This window comes from Pongo pygmaeus, chromosome 19 (assembly GCF_028885625.2).
Source record: "Pongo pygmaeus isolate AG05252 chromosome 19, NHGRI_mPonPyg2-v2.0_pri, whole genome shotgun sequence".
NCBI lineage: Eukaryota > Metazoa > Chordata > Mammalia > Primates > Hominidae > Pongo > Pongo pygmaeus.
The window spans coordinates 9,133,776-9,156,179 of NC_072392.2; the positions used below are offsets into that span (position 1 = coordinate 9,133,776).

General features: G+C 51.5%; 1 protein-coding gene across 3 annotated transcripts in view; it reads left to right on the forward strand.

Annotated features, from left to right (window-relative positions):
• Window positions 1–22,404, forward strand: part of NTN1 (netrin 1) — a 244,839-nt gene that overhangs the window by 174,224 nt on the left and 48,211 nt on the right. For all 3 annotated transcript variants that reach the window (XM_063657073.1, XM_054456614.2, XM_054456613.2), the window contains exons 4-5: window positions 5,505–5,654; window positions 8,622–8,675. In XM_063657073.1, coding sequence (XP_063513143.1) covers window positions 5,505–5,654; window positions 8,622–8,675 — 204 coding nt within the window. The remainder of the gene's footprint in view (window positions 1–5,504; window positions 5,655–8,621; window positions 8,676–22,404) is intronic.

The following is a 22,404-nucleotide window of genomic DNA, read 5'->3' on the forward strand; positions in this document are numbered from 1 at the left end:
GGTGGAGTGGTGGGGCAATCTTCCTTCCCATGAGTACAGGGACAGGCCTGGGAGGGCCCTGGAGAAGAAGATGCTTACCTGAGGCTCCACACAGGTGTGTTAGTCAGTGCAGGCTGCAAAGTGCCTCAGACTGATTGGCTTAAACAGAAGTTTATGTCTCATAGTTCTGGAGGCTGGAAGTCCAAGATCAAGGTGTCAGCAGGGCTGGTTTAGTTCCAAGAAACATCTGCTCCAGGCCTCTCTCCTTGGCTTGCAGGTGACCGTCTTCTCCCTGTGTCTTCACAGGGTCTTTCCACCGTACTCATCTGTATCCTGATGCCCTCTTCTAATAAGGACACCGGTTGTTCATGTTGGATCAGGGTCTGCCCCAGTGACCTCAGTTTAAATTAATCAGCTCTTTTAAAGCCACTATGTCCAAATACATCCAACTTTGAGGTACTGGGGATTAGGATTTCCATATCAGCATTTTGTGTGGCAGGGAGGACACAGTTTAGCCCTAGCACAAGGTCAGGCCAGAAGCTGAACTTCAGGACTGGCCAGAGGCCTGGGTGGTGGCTGTGGTGGTGTCTGAAGTGAGGGTGGGGCTGTGGCTGTCCTATCTCCCCTGTCCTGCCTGAAGCTGCTCCAGAGGGGCTCATGCCAAGCTGGCTTTCCTGTCCTCTATGGGCACGTGGCCTTGGATCACTGCCATTTGAAGGTCCTGCCTGACCTCAAGAGCCCCTGGAGCCAGAGTCCTCAGGAAAAGCAGCCAGACCTCTGGATAGGAGCCCAGGACAGACTTCTGGAAAGCCTCAGTATGTGCTTCAGTGGAGAGAGTGCCAGGCTCAGGAGTGTGTCTCCTCCTTGGCAGAGCCCAGGAGCCTTCAGGGATCCCTTCAGAGAGTGTCAGAGGGAGTGGGAAAAGGCAGCTACTTGGGCACAAGAAGCTGAGGATGAGAACCACCTGCCATCCAGGTCAGCTTTGCCAGGGCTGTCGGAAGTCCCTGGGTACTCCCTCTCTTCACTGAGAAACCAAATCTCAACAAGATTCTGGCACCATGCAGGCGGGTGCTGGTGCAGGCAGGGCCAGCAGTAGGGGTGTACGGAAGGCCTGGTGTGCCCTGCAACAGGAGCCCTTTCCCTGCCCTCTTGCCAAGACACTGAGGAACGGCAGCAGAAGGGGCGATGGTCAAAGGGTGGGGGCTGCTGCCCTGGTTCCTTTGGACTCAGCAGGGAGACAAAAACCTTAGCCTGTTAAGTTGTAGGTCACTTCAGTGGGACTTTAGAGGGAGACCCCTGTCGTTACAGATGAGCCACTGGTGGTCCAGAGAGAGAAAGGCACTAACCCAGGGTCACTGGGAGGGTGGGGGGCCAGACCTGGATCCCCTCTTACCCATCTGAAAGCATGTGGGTCACCTGAGCTGTCTGTCCCTGTCTCATGACCCAGAGCAAGGACTGCGTGGGTTCTCTGCTTCACTGGTAGGCTCTCCAGCCTGCCGCGTTCATGGGAAACCTGATCCTGCCGCGTTCTCAGGGACCTGGGCTTCCGTCTGGCCTCACCTTTCTCTTTATGGAAAAAATCCCCGGGTAGATTGTTTCCCATGGCCAGGTGCTGCCTGCTCCGTGCACACGGGGTGACCTGCTGTGGAAGGGATTGACCTCCCTCTGAAAAAAGTGGCTGATTTCCAGGAACATGGGAGCCACCCAGCGGCTTCCTATGGCAGAAGATGTTCTGACCCAGACCACGTTCTCAGAGGAATTAGGGAGGCTCTCTGTCTCCCTCACTGGACCCCCCCCCCCACCACCTCCCCTGCAAAGGAAAAGACCTCCACTCACCTAACTGCCACCTTCTCCCCAGCTCACTCCACACCTCCCCTTCCCTGCCCGCTGTGGCCCTGTGTGTCTGTGTGTGGCTTTGTGGATCTGAGTATATGTCTGTGCGTGGCTGAGTTTGTAGATAGGAATCCGTGTGTTTGTGAGTCAATGTGTGTAGATGAGAGCGAGGGAGGGAGAATTAGTAGGAGTCTGCTTGTATCTGTGTGTTTCGGGGAATATGTGTGAGTCTCTGTGTGTTAGTAGGAACTTTGATGTGTCTGTGTCTGTGTATATTTCAGGGTCAAGGGACTATAGCAGGATGCTTTTGACTTTCTCTTCCTCAAGGCCAGGGCCTGAACCTTCCCTTGGGCTCAGCCTCTCTTCCTTTGGCACTGCCAGTCACATTCTCCCTTTCCAGGCCATAGTATGGCATTGCCATCTGTCAACTCTCCCTACACCTTGAAACTCAGCCTTTGCACAGGGTATAATGGGGGCCATCTCGATTTGTGAATTTTTAGGAAAAGTTCTTACTTTGGGGTCCTTTGGCTGGGGACTGAGAATGAATTCCAGGCAAGTCTGTTAGGATTGCATTAGGTACAGGTAACAGAAAACCCAGTTCATATTATAAGATAGGAGCTTATTTCTCCTTGCAGAACAAGAAATACAAAGGGGGCCATTTACGAAGGGTAATTCCCTCAGAGATCCAGGCCCTTTCCACCTCTCTGCACAGCCCCTGGCCTTCGCCTGCAGTTGTCTTTGCTGGTCCGTGGTCTCCTCTGTGCTGTCATGCACATTTCAGAGGGCTGTTGCAAGGACCAAGGGATTCGACACGTATGAGAGAGTGTGCATGTGCTAAGGAGTTTGCAGGAGTTGGCACGGGGCGGCTACTGCTGAAGAATACTCTGCCTTGGGCAGACCCTTTCGGATCCCGATTGCCTCCCTTCCTAGAGCAATGATCTGCTGGTGGGGAAACACAAGTCAGCCTCCTGCCTCCATAAACCAGAGGAATAGGTCAGATTCTTGCAGAAACTTAGATTTGGAAACCCAGGAGCAAGCATCAGCTCATGTTGAACCAAAGGGTGGGCCCTTAGGAAGTGCCTGCTGCACACAGCAGACACAGTGGCCCTGCCATTACCGAGGATGGCCCTCACTCCGCCAGACCTCAGCTGGTGCCAGCCCAGGCAGCTAAGCAGGTCACCGGCTGTGAGGGGCCGTGGGGGAGAACAATGCACCATCCTGACTCCACCCAGAGTCTGCTCTGGGTCGGCCGCTGCCAAGATAAAGACAACCTGGGCCAATGAGGGTGTCCACGTGTGACTTGGCTCTGAACGTGCAGTGACCGAGCAACCTTTGGTGACCTCCCTTCAGCCAAATCCAAGGATCCAGAAGTTACTGGTGCACAGCTGTGTTCCATCAGCTCGGAGGAAAGAATGTCTTGGCACGAATCTTAGGATTACCAGCTGGCTAAGGGAGGTCAGCTGGCCTGAGCCCCTGATGCTCACGCTTGCATCAGGGACTTCGAAGACACCAGGAGCCTGTGCTGTGGCCCTTGGCATTCGCACGGCTGACTTAGAGGCACTGCCCATGCTCCATCTCCCTTCCTACAATGAACGAATTTAAGAGACCACAGGGAAAGGTCAAAGGCCCTCTCCAGCCTTCCCTCCTCGCCACCTCCTCTTCTGCACCTCTCCGTGGGTCGTCAAGGCTGGATCTTTTCTTACTGTTGAGTGAAAGAGACAAACAACAGAGAATGAACTTGAATTTAGGGTACATCTAAGAAGACAATTTCCTAACAAAAGGCATTGCTTCTGGCTGGGTGCGGTGGCTCACGCCTGTAATCCCAGCACTTTGGGAGGCCAAGGCGGGCAGATCACCTGAGGTCAGGAGTTCGAGACCAGCCTGGCTGACGTGGTAAAACCCCATCTCTACTAAAAATACAACAAAATTAGCTGGGCGTGATGGTGGGCACCTGTAATCCCAGCTACTCGGGAAGCTGAGGCAGGAGGATCGTTTGAACCCAGGAGGCGGAGGTTGCAGTGAGCCGAGATTACGCCATTGCACTCTAGCCTGGGCAACAAGAGTGAAATTCCATCTCAAAAGAAAAACAAAAACAAAAACAAAAAAACAGCATTACTTCTTTCTATAAGAAGTAGCAGCAAGACTGGAGCAGTTTCATCTGCCTCACAGGCAGGGAGCCCTGTAGGCTGCCTCCGTGCCAGGGCCTGTGCCCCCACCCTCCTCCCACCCCCAGCCCTGGGACCCTCACTCCGAGTGATTCCAGGAGGTTTTGCATGTCCAGACACAACTTCAACAAACAATTCCTCACATTCTTCTCCTCTCCACCTTCCTCCCTCCCTCGTCTTCCTAATTCTCCTCATTGGCCACTCCTGGGCCCGAGGCCGGCTGGGCTGGGAGAGGCCGTGTTTTGAGCCACAGACTCCCGTGCTCACACCCAGCAGTACTTGCTGGGAAGTTCTAATCTGGCTCCTTCAGAGTCTCTGCTCTCACTTGCGTTCTTGGCTTTTTTGGTCCTTTTGGAGGAGGAACACATTAGCAGCCACGAGGGGACACCTGGAATTGCTGCAGGACGCCTTACTGCAGACTCCTCACCTCCAGCCTCCGGGACGGGGCATGGGCAGGACATTTGCCTCCTTCCTTCGGTCTTCCCCTTCTCCACCAAGCTCTGAGGCCGCCGCCTAGCTTCAGGGAGGCAGGACTTAGCGGGGAACGCTGGTGTCCTGTGCCTACAGGTATAGCTGTTCTTGCCCTGAGCATCTGTGTTGGCGGGACATCCTCCTGAGGTCCTGTGGTTACTCTCTTACCGGAATTGGCTTCTTAGGACACAGCGACAGAGCCTCCGTGAAGCATGACAGGGTGGGCAACCCCACCTCTCCACCCTTTCAAGCCCAGGAGGAGGGTGGGGGGCCTGCTCTGTGGAGCCGTAGTTGCTGGCTTGAGAATCCCTGCCTTGCTTCACCTCCCAGCCTGGCCATTCCCTTCCTGTGAGGCTCTGGGAGTTTCCTTTGCCTCTCCCGTCTTTGTTTGCACATTTAATCAGAGCTTTAAGCTAAATGATCACCGTGACCCTTTCTAGTGCTACAGTTTATGGGTTTTGTGATTCAGAAGGCTGCCTTGGCTGCCTGGCTGCAAAGCAGGGTCATGGGTTGGGGGGGGCAGCAGCTGGTGGAGCCACCCCTCTCCGTGACTCCCTCTAACCTGGCAAACCCCAGAGCTTCACCAGTCCTCAAACCCCTCTCCTCCCACACCCTGGGTTGGCAAGAAAACCTGGGGGCAGGGAGCTGGTTGAGGACAGAGTGAAAATGCATAAGCTGACCCTGTCAAGGGAAGGTGTATCCCCCGATCCTGACTCCTCCATCCAGGCGCGATGAGGGCTGCGGGCTCTGCCTTCCCGAGAAGGTATTTGAAAGCCTTCCTCCTGGGCTTCCAAAGGGCTCCCGCACTTCACTTTCCTGCCGCCAAAGCAGTCTCTTCAGGTCGGTCCATTTTGGTTTTTATTCTCCGATTCCAGGTAGGCGGGTGGCCCGTGTCAGAGCTTCCGGAGTGCGTTTGGGCTTGGCTGGGCCTGCTCCCCATCGCTGCTCTTCCTCCAGGGCAGGGGCCATGGAGGCAGCCCTGGGTAGGGAAGGCTCTGCGGGGATGTACTGGCCCCTTCCCCCTTGTCTGACCCTCCCATTTTGCATTCTCTGCAGCCTGTGATTGCCACCCTGTGGGTGCTGCTGGGAAAACCTGCAACCAAACCACCGGCCAGTGTCCCTGCAAGGACGGCGTGACGGGCATCACCTGCAACCGCTGTGCCAAAGGCTACCAGCAGAGCCGCTCTCCCATCGCCCCCTGCATAAGTATGTGCGGGGCACCCTGCTTTTCAAGTCTCTGGCTTTGTGGGGGACAATGAGCTTTTGAGGATGCTAGTCACTGATGTTCAGTGGGTTCCTTTTTTTTTTTTTGAGGGTCTCACTGTGTCGCCTAGGCTGGAGTGCAGTGGCACGATCTCAGCTCACTGCAACCTCTGCCTCCCAGGTTCAAGTGATTCTCCTGCCTCAGCCTTCCAAGTAGCTGGAATTACAGGCGCAAGCCTTCACGCCCCGCTGATTTTTGTCTTTTTAATAGAGATGGGATTTCGCCATGTTGGCCAGGCTGGTCTTGAACTCCTGACCTCAGGTGATCCACCCACCTTGGCCTCCCAAAGCGCTGGGATTACAGGCATGAGCCACTGCGCCTGGCCCATTCAGTGGGTTCTGTTATCAATGTGCATTCCTGCATTCAGGGCCTCATGCTCAGTGAGTTCACGTGGGAGACCCCCCAAGCACATAGAGTTCTTGCAGAAGCCACTGGGGGCTCAGCAGAGCCAGCCTGTCTGAGGCTGTCTATCCTGACAAACACTGAGTCTCCTGTTTCTGGGGAAAAGCAAGCCCCTCTCCTCAGCACTGGCCCCATGCTCACTGTCCACCTGGACCCTGGATCTGGGTGGGCCCATTCCAGGAGTGCTGTTGTCACTATTGCCGGAATGCCGGCATTCCCTCTGCCCCTGGTGGGTTCAGAACAGAAAGGACGGACAGCCCAGGGCCTTGAGAGGAGCTGGGCGGGGCTTCCATGCACGGCACCTGTGTCCCTAATGAAGGACGATAGCAACCCTGAGGCGTTCTGCGCAGCTGTTCGCAGGGGCTCGCTAATAGCAAATGACCAGGGTCCAAGCCTCGGTAGAGGGGGCTCAGCACCCATCCAGGGCAGAGTAGGTTGAAATGGTTTCACAACAACCTCCAATTGTCAGCCTCACAGTTTGTCAAAATCCTTCTGTCCATCCAAATTGTGCAAGGTGAACATTTTTAGACAGCTGGGAGGAAATCTGGGGTTCGGAAAACACGGGGGGAAAACTGAGGTCTCCCTTCTTCAGGGAATTAGGAGTTCTCAGGTTGCTCAGAAATGGTTGGAACCAACATTTCAAATCCCCGGGTGGAAAAATCAAGCCTAGACATGGGAGCTGGTGTTTCTGAATCAGAGGCTGAAGCCTTAGGAACTCTCATGTCCCAGCCTGTGCTTTCTCCCCTCCTCTCACAAAGGGTGGGCTGATGCCTGGTGAGAGCATTGCTCCCTACTTGGACAACCTGGGGCTCCATCCTGGAATTTTCGCTTGCTCTTCCCAAGGGAAGAGCTACAGGTGCCCAGACAGTGCCTGGGGGACTCGTGCCCTGTTTTGTCCCAGCTTGGGCAGCCATGGGCCCTGCGTGTGCATCCCAGAGCCAGGCTGACCTCAGGCGCTGAGGTTGGGTGATCACAGTGACTCTGTGGCCATTGGCTTTGGCTCCATTTGCCGACTTGCAGGATTAGACTAGACCATGCAGATGTTGCCTCCAGGATGTTCCTGCTGAGACCAGGTGGCTTTTTAGGGCCAGCTTCCTAATAACCCATTGTGACAGGGCACCTGTGGTTTGTTGTTGCTAATGCAGTTGCCTGGGAGCAAGATTTGACCCCAAATTGAGGGCTGTGTCCCCAACTTGTTCTTCCTAAAGGAGCAGAGGATGCCTCCGGTGCCTCTCAGATTTGCCCCCCGGCCTGGGTAGCCCATTTCCATCCACCAAGCCTCAAGTCCTAGCTCATCTAGAATCTAGGAGTCAGAGTTTTACCGCAAAGAATCAGATGGTGGCTAGAGTGAGTGGGGTTCATTGTCACTCACCAGAGGAAGTGAGTCCCTTCCTCTTAGGGACTCCTGGTCCATGGTTTGGCCTTGTCCAGAAAGAGGCAGGCTGAGCTTCAGTGCCAGGCTGCTGAACCGATGAACAGTGGGGACTGGCTGAACCGCCTCTCCTTTCTTGAGCACAGGGTGGGGTCTGCGAAGTAGTAGGACCCAACTGCTTTTTAAATATTTATTATTATGTATACTTTTTGAGACAGGATCTTGCTCTATTGCCCAGGCTGGAGTGCAGTGGTGCCATCATAGCTCACTGCAACCTTGAACTCCTGGGCTCAAGGAATCCCCCTGCCTCAGCCTCCTGAGTGGCTGGGACTACAGGTGCGTGCCACCACGCCTGGCTGATTTGTTTTATTTTTTGTAGAGGCAAGGTCTTGCTTTGTTGGCCAGGCTGGTTGCAAACTCCTAGCCTCAAGCCATCCTCCCACCTTGGGCCCCAAACGTGTTGGGATGACAGATGTGAGCCCCTGCACCTGGCCAAAGTGCTATATTAGATAGAGAATAATTAAAACGATCACAGGCTTTCATGAGGCCCTTGGATCTGCACTCTTAGTCCCATTCTGCCCATTAAGAAAATGCTTTAGCGCTTGAGATGTGAGGCTGTAGGAACCTGGGCCATGCTGCCGACACTTCTCTGCACGTGGGAGAAACCTTTCCCTTTGGGCAGGTTCCCAGCCTCCTGCGTGCCGTCCTGCCACGGATCCTTCTCCACCTGTGAGTTGAGCTTAGAGATGAGCAGGGCCCAGGTAGCCACATCACGATGAGCAGAGTGGCCTGGGGAAGCCTCTCTCCATCCCCCCAAGGGTGGAGCTGAGTTGATGCCAGGCCCGGGGGTGGGGGCAAGGCCAGGCTGTGTGTTGCCGCCTCACTCCTGCCTTCTCTCCACACCCCCCCGCCAGGCGAAAGGAGAAAAACACCACGTGCCCAGGATGCCGCTGCCAGCTTCTGCTCTTCTGACTTTTCTCCTCTTGAGCCAAGGAGTGGGAAATGGAGGGGAGGGTCCCAGGAAGTTGGGAGGAGTCTGTGCTGGGCTCATTCTAAAGTCAAAAAATCATGTCTTCTTACCTTGTTTTCTCTCCATCACTCTCCTCCCCTCGCCCCCGTCTTGAACCTCACAAAGAGATCCCTGTAGCGCCGCCGACGACTGCAGCCAGCAGCGTGGAGGAGCCTGAAGGTAAACCGCCCCCTTCGCTTCTCATTTCCCGCTTTTGCTGTGTGGTGGGGTGGTGGGGTGGGTTAACGGGGAAGGGGCATTCGAAAGCCCAGACTCCTCTAACCACTGTCCGGACTCTGCTCTGTATGAGTGGCACCCCTGGGTTGCATTGAAGAAGCTGGAGCTATAGGATACTATTTTGTGACTTTCCCTCTGAGAATCAAATGGAGGAGATTTTAATGATGCCTCTCTCCCAAGCCTGGAATCCTAAAAACTGAGCTCCTTCTACTTGTCCACCAGCTGCCCGCCAGCCCAACACCGTCCAGGCTGAGGGGTTGTCACTCCTTCCTGGGGCTGCAGAGAAGGAAGGAGCCAGATGCTGGGGATACAGAAGGAGGCTTGGGCACAGGGGTGCACAGGCAGAATGCAGGGGGCCCGGGAGCTGGTCGTGGGGGAGAATCACATCTTCATTTTCATTCGCCTCTAACTGAAAATTTAGCATTTCCTCCATGGCAAAGAGAGGCTGCAGACCGCAGCATGCGGCCGAGCCCGCACCTTGGTCACTGGCAGAAGTCACAGCGGTTTACACATCACATTCTAGCTGGTGCAGATATCATAAATATCGTTCATGCTGGTTATTGCTTCTCAAAAGGACAGAAGTTACTAGACCTGCTGCTAGATCCTGATTTATAATCGTTAATAAAGAAGCACTCGTGTAATGTAACCATACCATCAATCTGGGTCTTTAAAGATATTTGGGCAGCAGCATTTCAGTATTATTAATTTCCTTTGTAGACCTGTACATTTTATTTTAGCATGGGGAAATGTTTTTCTGAGGAAGGGTCCACAGGCTTCACCAGTCCTTGGCACAAGAAAGTTTGCATAGCTCTGGCTATCGGCAGTCAGAGGGCACAGAGCCCTGCCAGATGCCCTGCTGAGAGCATCTCAGGCCTGCACCCAGAGTCCTGGTCCTGGGAGCACACAGGGCTTTTGTGTACTGGTACTTGGGGTAGAAGAGGGCAGAAAGTGACAGTGGGGCACCCCAGCATGGACATTCATGCTGGCGCTGGGGACCCTTTGCCTCCCCCAGAAAGGATTGTAGGGAGGTGTGGGGGAGCTTGCAAACCCATGTGGCTGCCTGAATATTTTAGGATACGGACTGGATTTTGGAGAGTATTGGCAGTGCACTGGAAACTTGAGGGAAGACAGATTCGGCACTTGCACGGGCATGGTCCACAGCCAGCAAACAGGAAAGGACAGAAATGTGTTTCAGGGAGTGCCAGAGGCAGCTCTGGGAAAGCCAAAGACAGTTCAGTCTTGCGTTGTTTGCAGAGCCTTCAGGGACTTTTGGTTGAGCCCCACGCAGGGGAAATGGCGAAGAGAAGGGATTGAAGGAAGCGGCATGACAGGGAGACTGGATGACAGAGCTAAGGTGGGAGATGAGGAAGCTCTCTCTGTCACAGCACAATTCAAAGGAACATCCTAAATTGGTTCAGCTCTAGGGGAGAGCAGTTTTGAAGGTAGAAGACACTTAAATGAAACTTCGATTCTTGCTCTTCTTGATGTGACATTCGTCCTTGCCTAACTGAGACTCACCTGGACAAGATCTTAAGGCTGTGCACACCGCGGGGGGCTGAGGCTTCCAAGCAGGGGCTGTGTGCACAGCTCATGCAAGGGCAAGACAGACCTTAATGATCTATCTCTCCATCTCCGTCTTTGTCTCCCACTCCCCCCATTTCTCTAGTCCTTGTAGCTTGACTTTGAGTTTCTCACAAACCCACAAACCCTTGATTTTGAATTTTTCCCCTTCCAAGTCAGAAATGGGCAAATGGGGAAAAATGTGGAGGGAAGGGATCTCATGAGGTTTCTACATAGGCTACGAGAAACTGGTATAAAACTTCCGAGGTTTCTTGGCCCTGCCAGACAAAAGATTCCGGAGCAGCTGCTTATAAACACTTGCAGCCTCCTCTTTTGAAATGTCTTCTTTGAGTTGTTTAACTTTTTGGACTGCTTTTGATTTTGTTACTGTTTATTTCCTTTCCTCATTCTGAACCTTTAAAAGTATGGTTTAAACCGAAGCGAGCAGTAAATAAACACCCTTATAAAATATCTTCCTCAGAGAGAGGCTCAGTGAGCGGGTTTGGAAGCCTGTAGTAATGTTTGTAGCTTTGACCAGACCGGCGCTGCCCTACTCTGGGGGTCCTCGGATGCCCAGGGTGTCTGATGCTCTCCCCAGAGAGCTGGAGCCATCTCTGGGACACAAGTGCTGGATCGTGGGGCCTCCCACCACAGAGAGGCTGGGCAGGCCTTGTCTCAGTGGCTGAGACATTGCAGGCAGGAGGCCAGGAGGGCCCCCTGGGAAGCGGGGCCCGGGAGCTCAGTGCTCCCAAACCTGTCCACTCTTGCCGTGTTTGAATAGGGGAGGCCTCTGTGCAAGGCTGCCTGAGAAAAGCTTGTTTACTTTTGCCTGCGTACCAGAGGAGAATTAATAAGCTGAGAATTTGTTCTGAAAGCTGATGGACATAACCTTCCCCTGAACTCATCCCCTTGAAGGGCCAGCTAACTCCGGGAATGTTCTTTACCTGCTCACAGAGCTAGCTGGTAAGCTGTCATGGGGCAGGGAGGTGAGGAACGTAGCGTCTGTGGGGGGTCTGGGGCCCGGGAGGGAAACAGGGAGGAAGGGAGAGAGGGACCACCCACTCAAAAAAGGCATGGTGCCCACGGCTCCCCCGGCACTCACCTACTTATTGGTTGTAGAGACCTCAGCACTCAACGATAAAAGAGACACCTGCCTTCCCTCCCTGTACCACCCCTTCCCCACCAGCAACTCAAGGGGAGTTCTTGATTTGCAAATTGTGTGTTTGGTTTTGTGGTGGCCATTTGGTTTGGTGGGAGGAGTCTGGTGTGGAGCCAGGAGACCTGGGGTTTGCCCTTCACTGACTAACAACTTGGACAATGCAATGGTGTCTCCTTTCTGCCTTCTGGAAGAATGAAGGGGTGGACCCCGTGTTCCGTAGGCCCTTCCCTCCCTGGCTGTCTGTGGCAGGAGTGAGCTCTTCCTGCTGGGGTTTCCTCTTCAGAGGTGTCTGCTTGTTCTTAGTCTGACCCTGAGGGTCCACATCAACTGCCACATCCTGGGCAGAGGCCTGTGTGTGAGTGGAGGACCCACTTCTCCCACATCCCAGGCAGAGGCCTGTGGGCGGAGGTGCTGGTAAATATTTAGCAACTGCCTGGGGCAGGGGGTGGGGATGATGTGTAGCATCTGCCACTTCCCTTGGTGTCAATACTCTCTCCCTGGCCGGTTTCTGGCTACCCAATGAGATGTCATTGAATGTGAAGTTGGGAGAGGTGCATGACTGGCCCTCAGAGCCCATGGCAGCTGATTCCACCTCACCACTGCCCATGGGCCTTCCAGCAGAAACAGAGCAAAGAGGTCCAGAGGCAGGAAAGGCTGCCTTTGCTGGCCTCCTTGGTTTGAGGGATCACAGCTGCCTTTGCATGGAAGCTGGACCCAGGGCTCTGGGGGCACAGGAGCATGGAGCTGGCCAACTTCTGGGCTCCCTTCACCTCCCAACAGGGATCCCGGGTCCTCTCTCCTAACTCTGTCTTCACGAGGCACTTACCCCATCGGGGCCTTACCTGGTGCCTTTGGCTAACTGCCCCAGCAGCCCCAGCCTGGGGTGGGAGTGGCTGCCAAGGGCACCCTTGCACATTACCTTGATGGTTGTCTGAAGGGAAAACTCTGCAGAGCCCGTCAGCCGAACCTCTCCGAGAAGCTCCGCACTCAGGTGCTACCAGGCCTGTGTGGTGGGGGTGGGGGTGGGGATTGACCTTAGATAAATCACTTCCAGTGACCTCTCGGCACCTCCATTTTTTCACGGAAGGAAGTTGGGTTTATGTAGACCTGCAGCCTGGATAAGCGTGGATTGTTCTCTTATTTAGGCTTTTGTTTGCCAAGATAGGGAATAGGTTGGGTGAATACGGGAAAATGAGTTGAAGGGACTTGAATGCGGTATTGGCGAGGGGTTGTGGGGAGGGAGAAGAGGGAGAAAAGGGCACTAAAATAGGAGGCCGAGACCTGAGGGCTGCTTGATCCCTCTCTTGGATTCTTCATTTGTGAAATGGGGTAATCGCAACCCTGCCACTAGGGCTGTTGTGAGGATTAAATGGGATGATCTCAGTAAAGCCTGTGACTCAGTGGAGGGCCTGTTCAAAGTGCTCGATTCAAAAAACAATACATTGACATGCCAAATACTAATGCCATGGTATAATGAGAGGTTGAGCCAGCTTCTCTATCCAGAAAGGCGGGATTGGGGTGGGAGTTGCTGGCGTGAGGACAGGCGTGGAGAGTCAGCTTGATTGGGCTTTTGAAGACCTTGGGAAATCACAAGTTGGACTGCCCAAGGCAGGGAGCAACTGAGGCAACTGCATGGTGGGCTTGACACAGCCTTCCAGCAGCTCATGGTAGAGTCTGATCCAAGCAGAGAGGTAAGAACTAGAAATCAGGTAAAGGTCAAGAGCTTGGCTTCATGATAGCCAAAAGGTGGAAACAGCTCACCTGTCTATCATCGGATGAACAGATACACAGAATGTGGCATATCTATATAGGGACTATTTAGCCATAAGAAGAAATGAATGGCCAGGTGCGGTGGCTCACGCCCATAATCCCACCACTTCGGGAGGCTGAGGCAGATGGATTGCTTGAGCCCAGGAGTTTGAGTTTGAGACCAGCCTGGGCAACATAGTGAAATCTCATCTCTCCAAATAAAAAAATTAACCAGGCATGGTGATGCACGCCTGTAGTCCCAGCTACTCAGGAGGCTGAGGTGGGAGGATCACCTGAGCCCAGGAGGTTGAGGCTGCAGTGAGCCGTGATTGCACCACTGTACTCCAGCCTGGGTGACAGATCAAGACCATGTCTCAAAAAAAAAAAAAAAAAAAAGAAGTTGACATGTGCTACAACACAGAAGAACCTTGAAAACATCATGCTGATTGAAAGAAGCCAGACCCAAAGGCTGCATATCATATGATTCCATTTATCTGAAATGTCCAGCATAAGCAAATCCAGAGACAGAAAGCAGATTAGGGGTTGCTAGGGGCTGGGGAGCGGCTGTTTAATAGGTACAGGTTTTCCTTTTTGGGTGATGAAAAAGTCCTGGAACTTGATAGTGGTGATGAGTTGTACAATGTTGTGAATGGACTTAATGCCATTGAATTGTACACTTAAAAATGCTAAATCTGGCTGGGTGCAGTGGCTCACGCTTGTAATCCCAGCACTATGGGAGGCCAAGGTGGACGGATCACCTGAGGTCAGGAATTCAAGACCAGCCTTACCAACATGGTGAAACCGCATCTCTACCAAAAGTACAAAATTAGCTGGATGTGGTGGCACATGCCTGTAATCCCAGCTACTTGGGAGGCTGAGGCAGGAGAATTGCTTGAACCTGGGAGGTGGAGGTTGCAGTGAGCTGAGATCATACCATTGGACTCCAGCCTGGGCAATAAGAGTAAAACTCCATCTCAAAAAAAGAAAAAACAAGTGCTAAATCTTATATATATTTTGCCACAATTTAAAAAAAAAAAAGGTCAAGTGCTTTGGGTCAGAATCCAAGGGTGAAGTGAGTCTGATTTGTCTGGGGCTGGGGTGAGTGTCCTGGAGACAAGGCACTGGAGCATAGGCAGCAATGGGGGACATGCTTGCTTTCCTGTCGCCTCACTGGGAACCTCTGGAGGGGATGGCGGAAGTCGTCTGTTGTCTTCCAGCCCTTTAGCTGTGGGTGTATGGCTTCAAGTTCTGGCTGCACAGTCTGAGCCTCTCTCCCCTTTTGGAGTCATCTTAGAAGGATCTGGTTCCTTGAGTCCCAGGTAGGGAGGCTTCAGTGCTCTCGGTATAGGAGAAAGGGAGCTGTGGGGTCCACAGAGGAGACCACTGGCAGGAGGGGGGATCACTGGAGACCATGCAGACAGCCCAGGCCACTGGTAAAGAGGCTCAGTAATTGACCAAGGCACTGGTTTCAAAGGGTGGTATGAAGCAGGATGTTAGGCTGTCCCAGGTTAGCCATTTAGATAAACGACCAGTGAAGTCATTAACACACCATCAGATTAGTATTATCCCGAGAGAAGACTGGACCAGACCCAGAATAAAAGATAAATGGATTATGGCTCAGGGAAGGAGGAGACAACATTTATATACATAAGATGCTTGCTCTGTGCTAGGCACTGTTCCAAATCCTCTACATTATTAACCATTTAATCATCTCTTCCACCTATGGAGCTAGGTACTGTCATCTCCTCCCCGTTTTACAGAGGAGTAAACTGAGGCACAGAGAGATGGGTGAGCCCTAGCAAGCCACATCACTGGGATCCCGGCCGTTGTTGCCCGGGCACAGAGTCTGTGAGTGGTGTTGGCCACCATGCCATTCTCACAGGAGTTATGTTTTTGTTTGTTTGAGACAAAGTTTCGCTCTTTTGCCCAGGCTGGAGTGCAGTGGCACAATCTCAGCCCACTGCAACCTCCGCCTTCCTGTTTCAAGCAATTCTCCTGCCTCAGCTTCCTGAGTAGCTGGGATTATAGGCACGTGCCATTATGCCTGGCTAATTTTTGTATTTTTAGTAGAGATGGGGTTTCACCATGTTGGCCAGGCTGGTCTCGAACTCCTGACCTCATGATCTGCCCACCTCAGCCTCTCAAAGTGCTGGGATTACGGGGGTGAGCCACCATGCCCAGCCAAAGTTATGTTGTTTGGTCAATTTTAGATAATTAAAAAAAAAAAATCCTATGTGGTAACATCCTACTAGGAAAGAAGACAAACTCGAGTATCCACTGAGGGATGACCTGAAACCAAAGAGACAAGGAGGGGCAGCCAGTCAAAAGCCACTGCCTTTTACAGGTGCCAGTTAAAGGGGTTCTGGTGAGTGTGGTTGGTTGGCTCATGGAGCTGGCATGACCAGGGCCACAGGTGGTGAGCACTAGAGAACAGTTAGCAGAGCTCCGACCCTTGGGTCACAAGGTAGCCAGAGTGAGACAGGGCAGACAAATCAGCTAATCCCAGAATGGGTGAGCATAAAGAAACCCAAAACCTCCACCGGCAAAGAATCAGCAGAAAATTGCAAAGAATCAGCTGAAGATTGTTAGAACTAATAGAATTCTGCAAGGAGCAATTAAACAATTAACCTACAAAGGTCAGCATGGCCTGTAGTAAGTACTCAGTGAATGCATATCAATTTTATGATAACGGAAACAAAATCTCAACTAGAATACCAGTAAAAATATGAAACACAGAAATAAATATAGCAATAAAGTACAGCACGTATATAAAGAAAAGAACAAGACTTTTCCAAGGAACACGAAGAACAGAAGAAAAGAAGGGTCTTGCCACATTCTGGGAAGATAAGACCCAAAATTGTAAAGCTATCAGTTCTCCCAGAAGTAATCTATATATTAGCACAATTCTAGTCAAAATCCCAATTACATGAAACACGATTCCTAAATTCAGCCAGAAAAATAAATGGGTGATAATTGCCAATAATTTTTTTAAAAGAAGATTAATGGAGGGTGATTTGCCCTACCAGATATTTAAAGATATTGTAAACAGGATTATTTAAATGAGTGTGGTACTGGTGTAGGAACAGAGAGATCGCTAATGCTGAGTAGAAAGTCTAGAAACAGGCCAGGTGCAGTGGCTCATGCCTATAATCCCAGCACTTTGGGAGGCCGAGGTAGGCAGATCACTTGAGGCCAGGACTTCAAGACCAGCCTGGCCAAAATGATGAAACCCCATCTCTACTGAAAATACAAAAATGAGCTGGACGTGGTAGTGAGCGCCTGTAGTCCCAGCTACTTGGGAGGCTGAGGCACGAGAATCACTTGAACCTAGGAAGCGGAGGTTGCAGTGAGCCGAGATCGCGCCACTGCACTCCAGCCTGGGCAACAGAGCAAGACTGTGTCTGGAAAAAAAAAGAAAAAGTCTAGAAACATACTCAAATGTAAACATAAGAACTTAGCATATGGTAAAGCTGTGACTGAGTCAGTGCAGAAAAGGATGAATCAGTCAGTAAATGGTCCTGGGAAAACCGGCTATTTATTTTAAAATAATAACAAAATATGCCGTATATCACCAATGGATTAAAGATTTATATACCTTCAGTATATGTCCTTAAATGTTCTAGAATAAAATATATATGAAAATGTAATATTGATGTGAGGAAGGCCTTTTAGACATGACACAAATGTCAAAGCATAAAAGGAAAGATTTTGAATAAATAATAAGCGGAGCCGGGCGCGGTGGCTCACGCCTGTAATCCCGGCACTTTGGGAGGCTGAGGCGGGCGGATCATCTGAGGTCGGGAGTTCAAGACCAGCCTGACCAACGTAGTGAAACCCCGTCACTACTAAAAATACAAAATTAGCCGGTCGTGGTGGTGCATGCCTGTAATCCCAGTTACTCTGGAGGCTGAGGCAGGAGAATCGCTTGAACCTGGGAGGTGGAGGTTGCAGTGATCCGAGATGGTGCCATTGCACTGCAGCCTGGGCAACAAGAGCAAAACTCCATTTCAAAAAATAATAAGTGGAAAACTTCTGTATCTCAGAAATCTCTATAAGCAAAATAAAAGGCAAACTAAAAGCTGAGAGAAATATTTGTGACATGGTTGACCAAAAAGATTAATGTCCTCAATAATAAAGAACTTTTACAATTCAATAAGAGATCCTAATATGAAATCAGGCTAAAAAAGTGAACTAGAAATTTAGAGAATTTGTACAAATGGCAATAAGCATAGGAAGCATTAAACTTACTAGTAATAAAAAATAACATTAACAAGAATACTCTTTTAAAAGCTTATTAGGGATGGAGCCATGGTGGCTTATGCCTGTGATCCCAGCACTTTGGGAGGCCAGGGTGGGGGGATCGCTTGAGCCCAGAAGTTCAAGACCAATCTGGGCAACATAATGAGACCTTATCTCTACTAAAAAAAAAAAAAAAGCTAGGGGTGTTGGCACATGCCTGTAGTCCCAGCTATCACGTCACTGCATGGCAGCGTGGGTGACAGAGTGAGACCCTGTCTTAAAAAAAAAAAAGTATTAGACATTAGAGTGACACTGTTTGGAAAATAAAAAGTAATTATTCTCTGTTGAAAGGGTTGGGGAAGCAGGTACCCACCTACTCTGGTGGTGGGAGGGTAACCTGGTGCCACTTTTATGAAGGGTAATTTGGCATTGTGTATCAAAAGGTATCCATGACCCCATCAGTTCAATTCTAGGAATTTAGCCAAAGGAAACAGCAATGTGTGCCAAAATTTAGCTACAGAGATGAATATTGCAGCATTGCTTATAATAACAAAAGACAGACGCAACCTACGTGTCTTTGAGTAGAGCTTGAGTTACTCAGCAATGGGATAGTAATATAATGGTGTGGGGTGAATATCTAAATGGAAAGATAAAATATAATGCCAGGTGACAAAAACAAGTGACACAACACATTACACCTGAAGAATTAGTCACATCGGTGGAAAGACTGCTGTACAGGAGCATTTTGCATAGTTTCCTTCTGTTCGTAGATTTCAGTGGTTCTTAATCAGGGGCTATTGTACGTCTGGAGATATTTCGGGTTGGGGAGGGTGCTGCTGGCATCTAGTGGGTAGAGGCCAGGGATGCTGCCAAATATCTTGTGTTACGCAGGACAGCTCACGCAACAGAGAAGTACCTGGCCCCAAATGGTGATGGTGCCGAGGCTGAGAACTCCTGTTATACAGAATAAAACCCACACATTCTCTCCAAAAGCATTAAGGAGAGCTGGGGCAGCACCGAGAGACAAACCCGGCTCCTTTATTAGTTACGCATCATGTTGAACTGGATGCAGCTGATGGTTTAGAAAGCTGTTTCCTCGGCCGGGCGCAGTGGCTCACGCCTGTAATCCCAGCGCTTTGGGAGGCCGAGGCAGGCAGATCACCTGAGGTCAGGAGTTCAAGACCAGCCTGGCCAACATGGTGAAACCCTGTCTCTGCTAAAAATAAAAAATTAGCTGGGCATGGTGGCATGTGCCTGTAGTCCCAGCTACGCAGGAGGCTGAGGCAGGAGAATCACTTGAACCCGGGAGGCGGAGGTTGCAGTGAGCCAGGATCATGCCACTGCACTCCAGCCTGGGTGACCGAGTCAGACTCTGTCTCAGAAAAAAAAAAAAAAAACCGTTTCCTTAAGTCAGCCACATTTCCCACGTGACCATGTTAAAAAAGGACTGAGCTTTTGTATACCTGGTCGTTTTTCCATGGTAAAACTTAGCACAACCTAAAATGAAATGTACCCCAAATTCCAAGTTGTACTATACATTAGTATATTCTGAATTAATGTGATTCAACTCATTATAAACTTTTTATTTTGAAAAATCTTGAGAAGTAGGAGAAAAGCATGGGGGACAGTTACATTCTTATCACCCAGACTTAGCAATTCACATTTTGTGGTATTTGTTTCAGCTATCTTTTCTGTTAAAATATTTTTAAAGGAGTTTAGACGTTAAGACATTTCAGCCCTAAATATTTTGGAATACACCTCCAAAAACTGAGAACATCTTAATGTCATTATTATACCTCACAAAATTAACAATGCATTTCTTAATATCATTTGATACATAGTCCATATTCAGCATTTCTTGGTTCTCCCCGAAATGTCTCCTCACAGCTGTTTTGCTCGCTGGTTTAATTACTAAAACATGCAGCTGGGCATGGTGGCGCACGCCTGTAATCCCAGCACTTTGGGAGGCTGAGGCAGGCGGATCACCTGAGGTCGGGAGTTTGAGACCAGCCTGACCAACATGGAGAAACCCCATCTCTAGTAAAAATACAAAATTAGCTGGGCATGGTGGCGCATGCCTGTAACCCCAGCTACTCGGGAGGCTGAGGCAGGAGAATCACTTGAACCTGGAGGTAGAGGTTGCAGTGAGCCAAGATGGTGCCATTGTACTCCAGCCTGGGCGACAAGAGTGAAACTCCGACTAAAAAAACAAAAAAACATTATGCAGGTTGGGCGCAGTGGCTGACGCCTGTAATCCCAGCACTTTGGGAGGCCAAGGTGGGCAGATCACTGGAGGTCAGGAGTTTGAGACCAGCCTGGCCAACATAGTGAAACCCCATCTCTACTAAAAATACAAAAATTAGCTGGGCATGGTGGCAGGCACCTGTAATCCTAGCTACTTGGGAGGCTGAGGCAGGAGAATCGCTTGAACCCAGGAGGTGGAGGTTGCAGTGAACCGAGATTGTGCCACTGCACTCCAGCCTGGGCAATAGAGCCAGACTCTGTCTCAAAAAAAAAAAAAATTATGCAATGTTGTGATATATGAAGCATTCTATTTAGAAATGCATCTGGGTGCCGTTCCTGGGCTGCTTTCAAGGATGCAAAGTGGCATGTAAGGTGGAAAGTGTTCCCCGTGTGGTACATGCTGTCACTGTTAACTTCACCTACCCTTAAAGAAGAGGCACTGCCACGTCCAGTCCTGTGGCTTCGTGGAGTGAGTGGTGGGGTCAGAGGGTGTGGAAACGGAAAGACATTCAGCAGTTATTTAAGGTGTTTAAACCGTGGGATTCTCAATCTCAGCACTGTTGACCTGGGGGCTGGAGATCTCTTTGAGGTGGCGGCTGCCCTGTGCACTGTAGGATGTGAAGCAGCATCCCCGGCCTCTTCCTACTGGATACCAGCACCTGCCCTCTGGCCAGTTGTGATAATTAAGTGTCCCTTGGGGGACAGAGGAGCCTCTGGCTAAGAACCACTGGATCAAACCCAGATTTTCTGACATCAGCCCAGGTTGCTAGAACTCTGGCCCAGGAAAGAAAGCCAGAGCCCAAGCCAAGGGGCCATGGGACTCTTCTAGTGGGGGGACCTGCTCACTGCCCCCCCGCTTTGAGATCAGACATCCCATGTGTATTAGGTCAAACTGTGCGGAATTGCTGCTGTCTATGCCTATTTCAGACCCACAAAAATGGCAGTTTCCTAGGGTTCAGCTTAACATTTACTTCCCCTTGGCCAGGAGAACCTGCTTCTGAGCAGCCTGCACAAGTCAGTTTCCCCTCTCTTCTTTCTCGCTCTCTGCTGTCTGTCTCCCTCTCTCCTACACCCCCTACCCCCACCTTCCTCATTCCCTCACTTTCCCTGGCCTCCTCCCCACCCCCCCGTCCTTTTCCCCTCTTTCTCCTTTTTGGGACCTGCACAAAGGACCAGGGCAGAGGTCAGGCTGGGGGTGAGCAGGGCCAGGCGAGCTCTACCGCCCCCCACCCCTCCACCCTGGGCCTCTATCACCCCAAGGAGCACAGAGAAGCCATTTGCATGGTGGGTTTCAGGAGCCCCATTGTTCCCCTGTCTCTGGGCCTTTGCAGGTGGAGCTGCCACCAGCCTCGAGGAGGATAAAGGGATGAGCTGGGAGGCCAGAGGAGCAAGTGGGGGCGGAATATTTAGCCCTTCTTGGGAGCTCTTCCCACTGGGGGATCAAGGAGCATGGCTGATGGGAACGGGACAAGTGACAGGTGTCAGGGGGAGAGAGGATGGGAGTCCTTGGACCCACCTCCATGTCACACAGCTGTCACAGCGACCTTGCTGGCAGAGGCTGGCAGGGGTGGGGCAGTGCAGGCTGCGGAGCTAGGCTGAGGCAGGGGTGGATGCAGAGACCCCCCAGGTGGCCCAGGCTCAGAGCTCTGCCTGAAACCCCTTGCAGATTCCTGTGCAGTCCTGGGCTGTGGTGGGAGGGGACTTGTAGCAACTGGGTCACACCTGGCCTGAGGCCCTCAGTGTACAGACTCTCCTGCCCCTATTGCAGCGGGCTCGCCTGGCAGAATCTTCACAGCCACTGAACTGGGGTGAGTAAAGCCCCCCCTCCAGCCCCAGAAGCAGGGGATTGAGCAGGACCCACAGTGGTCCCTCTAATTACTTAAATACCCTGCCAGATCTAAAGCCGCTCCAGACTTGAAGAAATAATAACAACCATCACTGCAATCCTTTACTGGAGATCATGGGTTTTGAGTATTCCACCCCACTCTAGTTAAAGCATTTTGCAAGCCATTTGGTAATCCTGGAACCAGTCTTCTCGGTGAAATGAAGGAGCTGGTCTAAAGGATAAATTTGGCCCCTTCTCAGCTCAAAATCGCTGGGGCCTGGGAAGGCCGGCTTTGGAGGCCACTGTGGCCACCAGACCCCATCTGCTGTCCTCCCCTCTGCTGCCAGCAGCTGGGCAGGGCCTGGGGTGCAGAGCCAGCCTCGTGTTCTTGGGCACAGCACCTGGGCAATGGGGGGGTGCCTGGGAGGTTCTTTCAGGGCTGTGTTGAAGAAATTGTGGGGAATTTGGACCAAGGAGGGTGCTCAACCCTAGGGTAGGAAAGAAAAGAGGAGAATGGATTGGTGGGGACATTGTTTAGCCAGTTGCCAGGCAGCCTTGCTCTTGGGGACATAGACCTTCGGAGTTGGAGGGACCAGCACAGTGGTGTTGAGGCCGGGAGGCTACCAGTTGCCTCCTCCTGTGGCTGGTGTGGTTATGCTCAGACTGTCCCCAGCCCCACCTCCTGCTGAGCAGGATTTTCCTCTCGGCAGCTCTCTCCCTCTGCTCCTAAAGCTGTTTGTGTGGCCACACGATACAAGTCTCCTGCCTCTGCCCTGGGGCGTGGTTCATGGACCTTGTCTTTGCCATCCAGGGCAGGGCTTCAGGCTTCAGTAAGGGCAGTAGATTGGTGTCTAGGAGGGAGGTGGCCAGCGGGGCATTGCCCCTCCCCATTCCCT